Source organism: Scyliorhinus canicula, chromosome 20 (assembly GCF_902713615.1).
Source record: "Scyliorhinus canicula chromosome 20, sScyCan1.1, whole genome shotgun sequence".
Lineage (NCBI taxonomy): Eukaryota > Metazoa > Chordata > Chondrichthyes > Carcharhiniformes > Scyliorhinidae > Scyliorhinus > Scyliorhinus canicula.
In genome coordinates, this window is record NC_052165.1 from 43,252,904 (window position 1) to 43,266,197 (window position 13,294).

Below are 13,294 nucleotides of genomic sequence, written 5' to 3' on the forward strand. Positions count from 1 at the left end.
TAGACCTCCAAAGAGTGGAAGGGGGTTAGAAAAGCAAATGTGTAGACAGATGTTAGAGTGCAAAAACAATGGGGTAGTAATCACTGGCAATTTCAACTACCTTAATATCAAATGGGACACACACGGTGCGAAAGGCACAGACGACACAAAACTTCTGAATTTAATTCAAGAGAACTTTTTAGTTAGCACATAACTGACTAAATAACCACATGAAGTAGCAGTGGGGGACCAGTGAGACAGCGACCATCAGAAAGTTAGATTTAGCATTATTTTGGAAAAGATAGAACAGGAGTAAAGGCTCTAAATTGCGAAGACAAATTTTCCAAAGCTATGAGATAAGCTGGCAATGGTCGATTGGATACAGTTATTAGAAGGGAAAACTGTCAAATCAGTGGGAAGCATTCAAAGGCAAGATTCTACGGGCACATTTCCCCACAAAGAGAAAAGCTAGAGCCTCCGGATATCCAGAAGCATTTCGACCAAAATAAATCAGCAAGAAGCTTATGACAGTCACAAAAGACTTACTGCTGTAGTGACCCCAGAGGAGTATAGGAAAGTGCGGCGGAGCGGAGTGTGTGTGTGTGGTGGTAGGAGGGAGGGGAGGGGGGGGGGGGGGGGGGGGTGGAGATTACAAATGGAAATTAGGAAAACAAAGTGGGGATAGGGAAAAATATTGGCAGGTAAAATCAGAGAAACCCCCAAAGATGTTTTACCAATACATAAGAGCAAGAGAATAGCTAATGAAAAGGAGATGTACATGACTTGCAGGTTGATTCAGAAGATCTGGGTAGGGTTTTCAATGACTACTTTGGCTCTGCGTTCATTAAGGAAAGAGCTGATGCAGATATTCTAGTTAAAGAGGAAGAGGCAAAATATTAGATACAATAAGCATAATGAAAGAGGAATTACTGCAGGTACTGACATCCTTGAAAATGGATAAATAACCAGGATCAGATTGATTATATCCAAGGCTATTGAAGGAAGCCAGGGAGGAAATAGCGAATACTCTGAAGATATTTTCCAATCCTCACTACAAACAGGTGAGGCAACAGGGGTCAGTGAACGATGAACCATTATTTAAAAAGGGAGGAAGAGATAGGCCAGAAAACTATAGACCGATCAGTGGTGGGCAAATTATTAGATTCAATTCTGAGAGACCGATAAACTGTCACTTAGGCACAGTTTGATCAGGGATAGTCGGTATGATTTTGTTAGGGAAAGATAGTGCCTTAACTTAATAGAAATTTTTTGAGGAAGTAACCAGGAGGGTTGATGATGGTGTGCAGTGGATGTTGTCTACATGAATTTCAGTAAGACATTTGACAAGATCCCACATGGCAGACTGGTCGGAAAAGTGAAATCTCATGGGATAGAGGGGAACATAAGAACTAGGAGCAGGAGTAGGACATCTGGCCCCTTGAGCCTGCTCCACCATTCAATGAGATCATGGCTGATCTTTTGTGGACTCAGCTCCACTTTCCGGCCCAAACACCATAACCCTTAATCCCTTTATTCTTCAAAAAACTATCTATCTTTACCTTAAAAACATTTAATGAAGGAGCCTCAACTGCTTCACTGGGCAAGGAATTCCATAGATTCACAACCCTTTGGGTGAAGAAGTTTCTCCTAAACTCAGTCCTAAATCTACTTCCCCTTATTTTGAGGCTATGCCCCTTAGTTCTGCTTTCACCCGCCAGTGGAAACAACCTGCCCGCATCTATCCTATCTATTCCCTTCATAATTTTATATGTTTCTATAAGATCCCCCCTGCATCCTTCTAAATTCCAGCGAGTACAGTCCCAGTCTACTCAATCTCTCCTCATAATCCAACCCCTTCGGCTCTGGGATTAACCTAGTGAATCTCCTCTGCACACCCTCCAGTGCCAGTACGTCCTTTCTTAAGTAAGGAGACCAAAACTGAACACACTACTCCAGGTGTGGCCTCACTAACACCTTATACAATTGCAGCATTACCTCCCTAGTCTTAAACTCCATCCCTCTAGCAATGAAGGACAAAATTCCATTTGCCTTCTTAATCACCTGTTGCACCTGTAAACCAACTTTCTGTGACTCATGCACAAGCACACCCAGGTGTCTCTGCACAGCAGCATGCTTTAATATTTTATCGTTTAAATAATAATCCCGTTTGCTGTTATTCCTACCAAAATGGATAACCTCACATTTGTCAACGTTGTATTCCATCTGCCAGACCCTAGCCCATTCACTTGACCTATCCAAATCCCTCTGCAGACTTCCAGTATCCTCTGCACTTTTCGCTTTACCACTCACCTTAGTGTCATCTGCAAACTTGGACACATTGGCCTTGGTCCCCAACTCCAAATCATCTATGTAAATTGTGAACAATTGTGGGCCCAACACTGATCCCTGAGGAACACCACTAGCTACTGATTGCCAACCAGCGAAGCACCCATTAATCCCCACTCTTTGCTTTATATTAATTAACCAATCCTCTATCCATGCTACTACTTTACCCTTAATGCCATGCATCTTTATCTTGTGCATGTTGGATCCACAACTGGCTGAGTGAGAGGAAACAGAGTAATGGTGGATGAAAGTTTTTGTGAATGGAAAACCGATTCCAGTGGTGTTCCACGGGGTTCCGTGTTGGGGCCCCTTGCTGTTTGTTGTATATATTAATGATTTAGACTTAAATGTGGGTGGCATAATTGGGAAATTTGCAAATAAGACACAAAGTTGCCGTATAGTTTATAGTGAAGAGGTAAATTTGACGCACTACCAACACGTCATTGCCTGTGTCCAGGTCATGGAAACATACACATTCTACACATTTTACATTGAGGGAGGTGCAGTAGCACAGTGGTTAGCACAGTTGTTTCACAGTTTCAGGGTCCCAGGTTCGATTCCCGGCTTGGGTCACTGTCTGTGTGGAGTCTGCACGTTCTCCCCGTGTCTGTGTGGGTTTCCTCTGGGTGCTCCGGGTGCTCCAGTTTCCTCCCACAGTCCAACGATGTGAAGGTCAGGTGGATTGGCCTTGCTAAATTGCCCTGGGGTTAGGTGGAGATGTGTGGGCTTTAAGTGGGGTGCCCTTTCCAAGAGCCGGTGCAGACTCGATGGGCCGAATGGCCTCCTCTGCACTGTAAATTCTGGTTCTATACATTATTTCCTTTGCCCTACACTTTGTTGCTTCCACCTCAGGCCGTCCTTGGTGGAGTTGCTGAGTGCAGTATTTCTGCAGCAAGCTGGGGATGATGCACCTCTGGCCATGCAGGAATAATCCATCTCCCATGATTAACTCTCATGATGTTTAGTGGCCATGGGGAAGTTCACAGGCTGTTGCAGGCCATCCTTTCATGGTGATGTCATGGAGCTGCCTGCATGTGTAATCTGCTTGTCAGGTGGAGTTCCTCAATTCTGCAGGATAACCGCACTTGAATTGTCATAATATCGATGTCCTCCTCACAATCTGCATGCTCAGTGGTGGGTAGTTGAACCCTGGAGAGGACATCGGTGGGGTAAAGCTCCTTTACTGTGCTTGCAGATTACAAGTTGTACCGTTCGAGCTTGAGCATCATTCGCTGCAGGTGAGGTGACGCAATATGGAGGGGCTTTTTCAAGGTTGATGATGAGTGACTGTTGATCAGTTTTGAGCTTGCCATTGACATTTCTTCCATGCGAAGACTAGGGCGAGTAGTTCCTTCTCGTCTGGACATTGAGATTTTTCGTGTCTGCGAAAGCGCTTGATGCAAAAGCTACTGGTCGGCCATTCTGGGTGCACACTGCTCTGAGTCAGTGCTGGGAGGCATCTGCTGATGGGTGTTTGGACATCGCAGTATTGTAAAACTGGAGAGGCTGACAGCAGATCTCCGAGGTTAGTCGAAAGCGGCATTGTGGCGCTTAACCCAACACCATTCTACATCCTGGTGGAGACATCGATGTTGGGGTCCACTTATTTTACTGTAACAGGGAATGAACTTTTATAGATAATTTGTAACGCCGAGGAAATACTGCAGGGCACACTTGTCTTCACACTGACGGTGGTAAAGAGGTGGCCCATGTCAAGGACCTGGTTAACCCTGAATCTGCATTTAACAACAGGGTTGAGCTTCAAATGTGTGGTCCTGATTCTGTCAAGGACCAAGAGCAGATGTGCATCATGTTCTTGCGTAGCACAATGCCAGACTGGGATGGCAGCAATGATTTCACAAGGATGCTCTGCACCGAGCTGTTCCATAAACCGTTGGAAGGCCTCACTACCATAGAGCATGCGGAGTAACCTGTATCTGCCCACCGGAGGCATGAACGTAGTGAGTATCGAAGATTCTTCATCCAGTGAGATTTGCCAAAATCCACACTTTGCATCCAGGAAATGGAAAACCACATTTCAGCCCAATTGTATGACCTATTCATTCATCTTTATAGGATCGTGAGGTGTCAGAAGTGCTTTGTTTAGGTGAACTGGTTCAATCAGATCCTGACTGTCATCTTTCTGTGGGCAGCACGGTTGCACAGTGGGTAGCACTGTAGCTTTACAGCTCCAGGGTCCCAGGTTCGATTCCTGGCTTGGGTCACTGTCTATGCAGTCTGCACATTCTCCCTGTGTCTGCCTGGGTTTCCCCTGGGTGCTCTGGTTTCCTCCCACAAGTCCTGAAAGGCGTGCTGTGAGGTAATTTGGACATTCTGAATTCTTCTTCTGTATACTCGAACAGGTGCCGGAATGTGGCGACTAGGGGCTTTCCATAGAAACTTCATTGCAGTGTTAATGTAAGCCTACTTGTGACAATAAAGATTATTATTATTTCTTTACCACAGCTACCATTGCAGAAACCCACTCCGTGGCTTCATCTATGGGGCTATGACACCCAGTCTGTCATTCTATCCAAGTTGTCGACTACATTCTGTTTCATGGCAATGGGTACTCAACATAAAGCATAGACAGTGGATGTTACACAGTCGCCCATCCATGTGATATATGACGAGCAGCTTCCCAATAATATCACAGTTGAACAGGTCTTTGTATTCTGGTATCTCTAAGGCTTGGTGCTACAGGTTGTGTCCATCCAACCCAACGTGGATTAGCCCCAGTGCAGTGTTGTCCTGGAGTCGCAGCAGAGGTTTGATGTCGTGGTCGACGATGTGAAACTGGAACTTGCTCTGTCCTGTTAATGCATTTTGTTAGTTCACTATATGCAAAGAGATTTATTTTGTTGGTGGAATCTAGTGCAGTCCAAGGCTCGGCTTTCCCGCAGAAGTGGCTTTGACAAAACAATGCATTTTGTGCCAGGGTCGATTTTGACCTTAAATTCGGCATGGCTGTGAATAATGTTTACCATTGTGAATATTTCACCTTTTCCCAGGATAAAGTCAACACTTTCGCGGTAAAATGTTTTAAGGGGTTCAATGCTCAGGTTGTTTTGAGTTATCTTCAGCTCATTCACTTTGTTCATGTTCCGAGAGGTAGTCAGCTGCAACATGCCTTGTAGTAATGGTGGATTGCTGTGGCTTTGACCCGCAACATTAGGCAAAGTAATTCCATTTGCCACAGTTATTGCAATGCTTATTAAATGCAAAGCACATGCTTGTTTTTGTGGATGCTCACCACTGCAGTTCTGGCAGGGCGTGTCTCTGTAACGAGAGAACTTCCGTTTCCCTCCTTTAACTCTTTAATGCTCCTCTCTGATTGTTCATTTAGCAGGGCAGATTTTAATGAGTTTTTTTTCCCATGGAGCAACTGCTTTCACACAGCATCGTTGTGCATTCAACACACTGTATGGTCTCTATGAGTTCGTCAGTGAGAGCACCAAATACGCACTCTGCCAAAATTTTCAATGTTGCGGCATATAATTATCACAATTTATTGAGTTTCTGGTTAGTGGGTGTTCAAAATGTGTCTGTCCATGACATTTTTTGCGGGCACCCATAAATTGTTTTATTAGTGCTTCAGGGTCCTCTTGGTGTTCTTCCCCTTGGAAGAAGAAGGATTCAGATTTTTCGACCGCATTTGGCCTGCGATTTATCGGCAAGACTGGCATAACAGTATACGCGCCATTCCTTTTTGAACTTTTTCCAATTGGCGTTGTTCTCATTGAAGATGAGTGAGCTGATGCAACAAAGTCTTTGTACCATCTCGGCCAGCACCTGACACCATGGAAAGTTGTTGGGTTGTGTAGGAATGATGACAAAGGACTACAACTTAAACAGTTAAATGATCTTCAGCAGCTCTTACATGCCATGTTTGTAGTCACACTGGCAAGAACTCCCTCGCCACCGACACCTCACTTCCTTGTACAGGTCATGGTAATATATACATCAGTATGCAGTCTACTGAACCCACAGAGAATGAATAAAGCTGTAGAGAATTTTCAGTGGCCATTGGATGTAAAGTGTGTGTTTATTTGTGTGGGGAAGAAACTATCATCCATCTGTACGTGAGAGCAACAAGTAGGAAGATTAAAAAATGTTACATTTCAATTAAAAACTGAAAATGCTGTCAGTCTGACACAATCTGAGAGAGGGAGAAACTGAGTCAACAGTTCAGGTTGTCAGGTCGATAACCTTTTATCAGAAATCTTGCTCTTACTCCATAAAACCATAAGACATAGGAGCAGAATTAGGCCACTCGGCCCATCGGGTCTGCTCTGCCATTCAATCATGGCTGATATTTTTGTCATCCCTATTCTCCTGCCTTCTCCTCATAACCCCTAGTTCTCTTATTTATCAAAAACCCATCTATCTCTGTCTTAAAGACACCCAGTTATTTCGCCTCCACAGTCTTCTGCGGCAAAAGGGTTCTTCAGATTCACCATCCTCTGGCTGAAGAAATTCCTCCTCGGCTCTGTTTTAAAGAATCGTCCCTTTAGTCTGAGATTGTGTCCTCTGGTTCTAGTTTTTACAAGTAGAAACATCCTCCATGTCCACGCTATCCAGGCCTTGTAGTATCCTGTAAGTTTCAATAAGATCCCCCCTCATCCTTCTAAACTCCAATGAGTACAGACCCAGAGTCCACAACCATTCCTCATACGACAAGCTCTTCGTTCCAGGGAGCATTCTTGTGAGCCTCCTCTGGACCCTTTCCAAGGCCAGCACATCCTTCCTTCGATACGGGGCTCAAAACGGCTCACAATACTCCAAATGGGGTCTGACCAAAGCCTTCAGAAGTACATCTCTGGTCTTCTGTTCCAGCCCTCTTGACATGAATACTAATATTGCATTTGTCTTCCTAACTGCCGACTGAACCTGCACATTAACCTTAAGAGAATCGTGAACATGGACTCCTAAGTCCCTTTGTGCTTCTGGTTTCCTAAGCATTTCCCCATTTAGAAAATAGTCTCTGCCTAAATTCCTCCTTCCAAAGTGCATAACTGCACACTTTTCTACATTGTATTTCATTTGCCACTTCATTGCCCACTCTCCTAGCTGGTCCAAATCCTTCTGCAGCCCTCTTGCTTCCTCAATACTACCTGTCCCTCTACAGATCTCTGTATCACCTGAAAACTTAGCAACAGTGCCTTTAGTTCCTTCTTCAAGATCATTGATGTATATTGTGAAAAGTTGTGGTCCCAGCACAGACCCCTGAGGCACACCACTAGTCACTGGCTGCCATCCTGAAAAAGACCCTTTATCCCCACTCTCTGCCTTCTGCCAGTCAGCTAATTCTCTATCCATGCCAGGATCTTACCCTTAACACCATGGGCTCTTGACTTATTTAACAGTCTCCTGTGCGGCACCTTGTCAAAGGCTTTCTGGAAGTCTAAATAAATCGCGTCCACCGGTTCTCCTTTGTCTAACTTGCTTGTTACCTCCTCAAAGAACTCTAACAGATTTGTCAGACATGACCTCCCTTTGTGATAAGACTCAGTCTTATTTTTTCATGCACTTCCAAGTACTCCGTGATCTCATCTTTAATAATGGACTCTAAAATCTTACTTTTGTGAGGGCCATGAAGAATCCAGCACGAGTTGAAGGATAGAAGAAATAACATTTATTTACAATAACATATATATATATATCAAACTGGCCAGCTTTATTTATGCAGGGAATCTGCTAATGATTTCTCCCCCCCCCCCCCCCCCCCCCCCTCATTGGGAAAGCTCATGCTCCCAAGGGATTGTGGGATTTCCATTAGTCCCCAACCAGTGGTAAGCAGGCAGGTTATAACACTTAGCAATGACTGAAGTCGGGCTAACCGGCCTATAATTTCCCGTCTTCTGCCCACTCCCTTCTTAAATAGCGGTGTTACATTAGCCACTTTCCAGTCCTCTGGGACCCTTCCTGCCTCCAGTGATTCCTGAAAGATTATCACCAATGCCTCCACAATCTCCTCCGCTATCTCTTTTAGAACACTAGGGTGTAATCCATCTGGTCCAGGTGACTTATCCACAGATTTTATTATGCTTTAGTCTCTATATTTGTAGATTTTAATAGTGTACTTTAGCTTGCTTGGTAGCACACATGAATCAGAAGGTTGTGGGCTCAAGTGCAGCTCCAGAATTTGAACGCACATTAAAAGAAATGTTTGCGTTTACTTAGCACCATTCAGGACTTTTGGACGCCCCAAAGTGTTTTTTTTTACAGCCAATGAAGTACTTCTGGAGTAAAGTTGCAATTGTAATATAGAAAATGCAGCAGTCAGTTTCCACGCCACAAGCGCCCACAAATCGCAATTTCACAATGACCAGATAATTATTTTAGTGATGTTTTTGAGGGTTGAATATTGACCAAGATATTGAAGAGAATGCACTGCTCTTCTTCAAAATAGTGCCACGGGATGTTCAACATCCACCCGGAGGGGCAGACAGCACAGAACTACCTCAGTGCAACATTGGGAGTGTTAACCTTGATAATGACCAGTAAAATAATTAGTTAAAAGTCGCTCTTTTTTTTTTACAAATACAAAATACTACAGATGCGAAAACCTTAAAATGAAAACAGAAATTTGCAGAAACACCCAGTTAGATAGCAACTGCGGGAAGAGAAACTGAGTTTATGTTTCCGGTTGATGATCTTGCATCAGAATAGGAATATGTCGCAAATGAACAGCTTTTGTTTTTAATTGTTCTGGGAGAATAAGGAGTGTTTCTGTAAAACTTAAGCTCAATTGTTTGAGGAAACTATGTTGATGGTGTTAACTCTGAAGCGGTCTCTTTATTTATCATTAGTTGATTAAGGAAAGGAACATTTTCCAGGGCCCAGGGGAAGGAGCAAGGTGAGGGCGCTTAATTGAATAGCTTTTTCAAAGAGCTAGCAACAGGAATTCGAACAAAGAACAAAGAAAAGTACAGCACAGGAACAGGCCCTTCGGCCCTCCAAGCCCGTGCCGACCATGCTAAAGTAAAATCTTCTACACTTCCTGATCCGTATCCCTCTATTCCCATCCTATTCATGTATTTGTCAAGATGCACGGTAGCATGGTGGTTAGCATAAATGCTTCACAGCTCCAGGGTCCCAGGTCCGGTTCCCGGCTGGGTCACTGTCTGTGCGGAGTCTGCGCGTCCTCCCCGTGTGTGTGTGGGTTTCTTCCGGGTGCTCCGGTTTCCTCCCACAGTCCAAAGATGTGCGGGTTAGGTGGATTGGCCATGCTAAATTGCCCGTAGTGTCCTAAAAAAGTAAGGTTAGTGGGGGGGGTTGTTGGGTTACGGGTATAGGGTGGATACGTGGGTTTGAGTAGGGTGATCATTGCTCGGCACAACATTGAGGGCTGAAGGGCCTGTTCTGTGCTGTTCTGTTCTATGTTCTATGTTCTATGCCCCTTAAATGTCACTATCGTGCCTGCTTCCACCACCTCCTCCAGCAGCGAGTTCCAGGCACCCACTCCATGCCAAAAAGCCTCCTTCTATGCTGTTGAAATTCTATAATCATGGTTTAGTATCACACCTAATGCCCTGGGAGCATAGGAAAAATTAATAGATTTTTAGAGTGCCTAACTCTTTTTTTACAATTAAGGGGCAATTTAGCATGGCCAGTCCACCTACCCCGCACATCTTTTTGGTTGTGGGGGTGAGACCCACGCAGACAATGGGAGAATCTGCAAACTCCACACGGACAGTGACCCGGGCTGGGATTGTCCTCGCGCCTTGAGGCAGCAGTGCTAACCACTGCACCACTGTGCTAAAATGAATATATTACGTGATTTATCTCACAGTTCTAATATGGTTTTAGAGACATACTAAATTATTAAAGCAGTATGAAACTGACCCCATTTTGCTGCTTTTTCTTAAGTTAAACATGGTAAATAGATGCTTCAGGAATAACAGTCTTCAAACCTTACCAGGATGTTTTCATTTACTTTGGAACACAGTGAGTTTAGCTAGTCTGCTATTCTGTGCAAAGTAAGATCCCACAGACAAGGAGATGAAAGTTCAGTTAATCGGTGCAGAGTGATGGAAGAAGGTTGACCAGGGAAATTACCCTCCTCTTCAGAAATTCTCCATCCAATTGAACAGAAATTCTCCATCCAATTGAACAGCCAGATATTGTCCGATAGATGGCACCTCCGGCAATGCAAAACTCCTTCGGTATTGCGTTGAAGTTTGGGCCTAAGTTATGGGCTTGAACCATCACCTTCTGACTCGCTGGTTAGAATATTCCCCACTCGGCTAAAGCTATGTGTTTTAAATGCCTTTGCACTTAACTGTAGAGTGCGCAATAGCTCATTGCATCATTGGGTACTTCAAGTCAACTTTAATTCTGTGCCTGTGTGTGAGATATATATTTTAAATATATATATATATATCATTCCAAGTGTGTCTGTTACTCTAGCTGAAGTGAGTAGAAAATCATTTGTGTGCTGATGGTGTTCCCCTTTACTCCTCTGACAGGTTACCATGGCAATGATTACTGACTCTACAGCATCCTTCCCAATGAGTAATCACACAAGGGAGAGAGTAACTGTGGCCAAGCTAACACTGGAAAATTTCTACAGTAACCTGATTGCACAGCATGAAGAGCGAGAAATGAGGTAACATTAGGAGGCCACTCAGTCCCTTGCATTTGTTCCACCATTCAATCAGATCATTGCTGATCTGCACTGTGACACCATTTATCTGTCTTTGCATCATAGTGGCCAGGTCTCTGGTGCTGAGCCTAGCTCTGTGGCTCAGAAGGGAAGGGGGAGAATAGAAAAGCGATAGTGATAGGTGACTCTATGGTTAGGGGAATGGATAGGAGATTCTGTGGTCACGAACGAGACTCCCGGAAGGTATGCTGCCTCCCAGGTGCCAGGGTCAGGGATGTCTCGGATCGAGTCTACAAAATTCTTAAGGGGGAGCAACCAGAAGTCGTGGTGCACATTGGCACCAATGACATAGCTAAGAAAAGGGATGAGGATTTTAAAAAGTAATTTTAAGGATTTAGGTTGGAAGCTAATGAACAGGACGAGCAGAGTAGTAATCTCAGGATTGCTACCGATGCCACATGCTAGTGAAGCAAGGAACAGAGAGCGAGTGCAGCTGAACACATGGCTACAGGGCTGGTGGAGGAGATTCAGATATGTAGATCATTGGGATGCCTTCTAGGGAAGTTAGGACCTGTACATGAGGGACGGGTTGCACCTAAACAGGAAGGGCACCAACATCCTGGGTAAGAGGTTTGCTAGAGCTCTTTGGGAGGGTTTCAACTAGTTTGGCAGGGAATGGGATCCAGAGCTACGGATCAGAGGATAGGGTAGCTGATGAACGGTAGAAATAATATGCAGCAAGTCTGAGTAAGGATAGACAGTTGATAGGGCAAAGTTGCACTCAGTGGGATGGGTTAAAGTGTGTCTGATTCAATGCAAGGAATGTCAGGAATAAGGGAGATGAACTTAGAGCATGGATCAGTACTTGGAACTACGATGTTGTGGCCATTACAGAGATATGGCTTTCACAGGGGCAGGAATGGTTGTTAGATGTTCTGGGGTTTAGATGTTTTAAGAAGAATAGGGAGGGAGGTAAAAGAGGAGGGGGAGTGGCACTGTTCATTAGGGAGTGCATCACAGCCGCACAAAAGGAGGTAGTCAAGAGCGGGGTCCTTCCATTTGCCCCTGGAGCTTGAGGGAGCTCACAGAGTGCTGGCCAGGAGGCCTAAGGCAAATGAACCCCCGCGGGCGCTGCTGGTGCGGTTCCATCGATTTAGTGACCGGGAGTGTGTGCTGCGCTGGGCCAAGAGAGAGAGGAGCAGCAAGTGGGAGAATTCGGTAGTACGAATCTACCAGGACTGGAGTGCGGAGGTGGCAAAGCGGAGGGCCGGGTTCAACCGGACGAAGGCGGTGCTGCATGCCAAGCAGGTCAGATTTGGAATGCTGCAGCCTGAGCGTCTGTGGGTGACATATAAGGACCGGCACCACTACTTCGAGTCCCCGGAGGAGGCGTGGGCCTTTGTACAGGTGGAAAAACTGGACTCGAACTAGGATCTGGGGACACACTATGGCCGTTGCTGTTTTCGCTGTTGCTGTTCTTCAATTTTGACACGTGTTTTTTTTATGCTGCTTTTCTTTTTGCTCTGTTTCCGGGTGGGTTTGTCTGTTGGGTATGGGTGTGGGGTATGTGGGGAACGTTGGGGGTATGTGCTTTATATGTTCTCTTCTGGACGGGGCCGGGGGTTGGGGTGAAACTGGATTTTGAGGAGCTGCGTCGGAAGGGTGGGGTGTGGCAGTGTGAAAGCGCGGGCTTTCCTCTGGTTGTCCGCGCTGCGGGGCAGGGGGGGCGGAGCTGGAGGTGGGGACGTGGCCTCTACTGGTTTTCTTTCCCGTGCTGAAGCGGTGCCAAGGAGGTGTGGCAAGAGGGGGATGACCCCATGCCGGGAGGAGATGGGTTTTGGCAGGAGCTGCCGTGTCAGCAGAAGTCAGCTGACTCACGGCAGTACCATGGAGGGTGCGTCGCGGCTAGGTGGGGTCCTAGCCTGGGGGGGTGGGGGGGGATACCGGGTTGCTGCTGGAATGGCCAGGAAGGAGCTGGCGTGGGCCGGGGGGGTAGAGGAGAGGCGTTATCGCCATGGGGAATGGGTCAGGCGGGGCGAGCTGGCCTGGGGCGAGCAGTCGATAAGCTATGGCCAGCCGGCGGGGGAGAGGGGCAGGTTGCTCTCTGATTCGGCTGATTACCTGGAACGTGAGGGGGCTGAATGGGCCGGTTAAGAGAACCAGGGTATTTTCTCATCTGAAGGGGCTGAAGGCGGACGTGGCTATGCTCCAGGAGACCCACTTGAAGGTGGCGGACCAGGTTCGTCTGAGGAAGGGGTGGGTGCGGCAGGTTTTTCACTCTGGATTGGACGCGAAGAACCGGGGGGTGGCGATCCTGGTGGGGAAGAGGGTGGCGTTCGAGGCGGCTGAGGTGGTGTCGGA

At 46.0% G+C, this 13,294-nt stretch overlaps 1 protein-coding gene across 1 annotated transcript in view; it reads left to right on the top strand.

The window, feature by feature from the left end:
• Nucleotides 1-13,294, top strand: part of LOC119955017 (serine/threonine-protein kinase 38-like) — an 87,554-nt gene that overhangs the window by 22,110 nt on the left and 52,150 nt on the right. Inside the window, exon 2 of the mRNA XM_038780822.1 lies at nucleotides 10,797-10,936. Within this exon, the coding sequence (XP_038636750.1) occupies nucleotides 10,803-10,936 (134 nt within the window). The 5' untranslated portion in view covers nucleotides 10,797-10,802. The remainder of the gene's footprint in view (nucleotides 1-10,796; nucleotides 10,937-13,294) is intronic.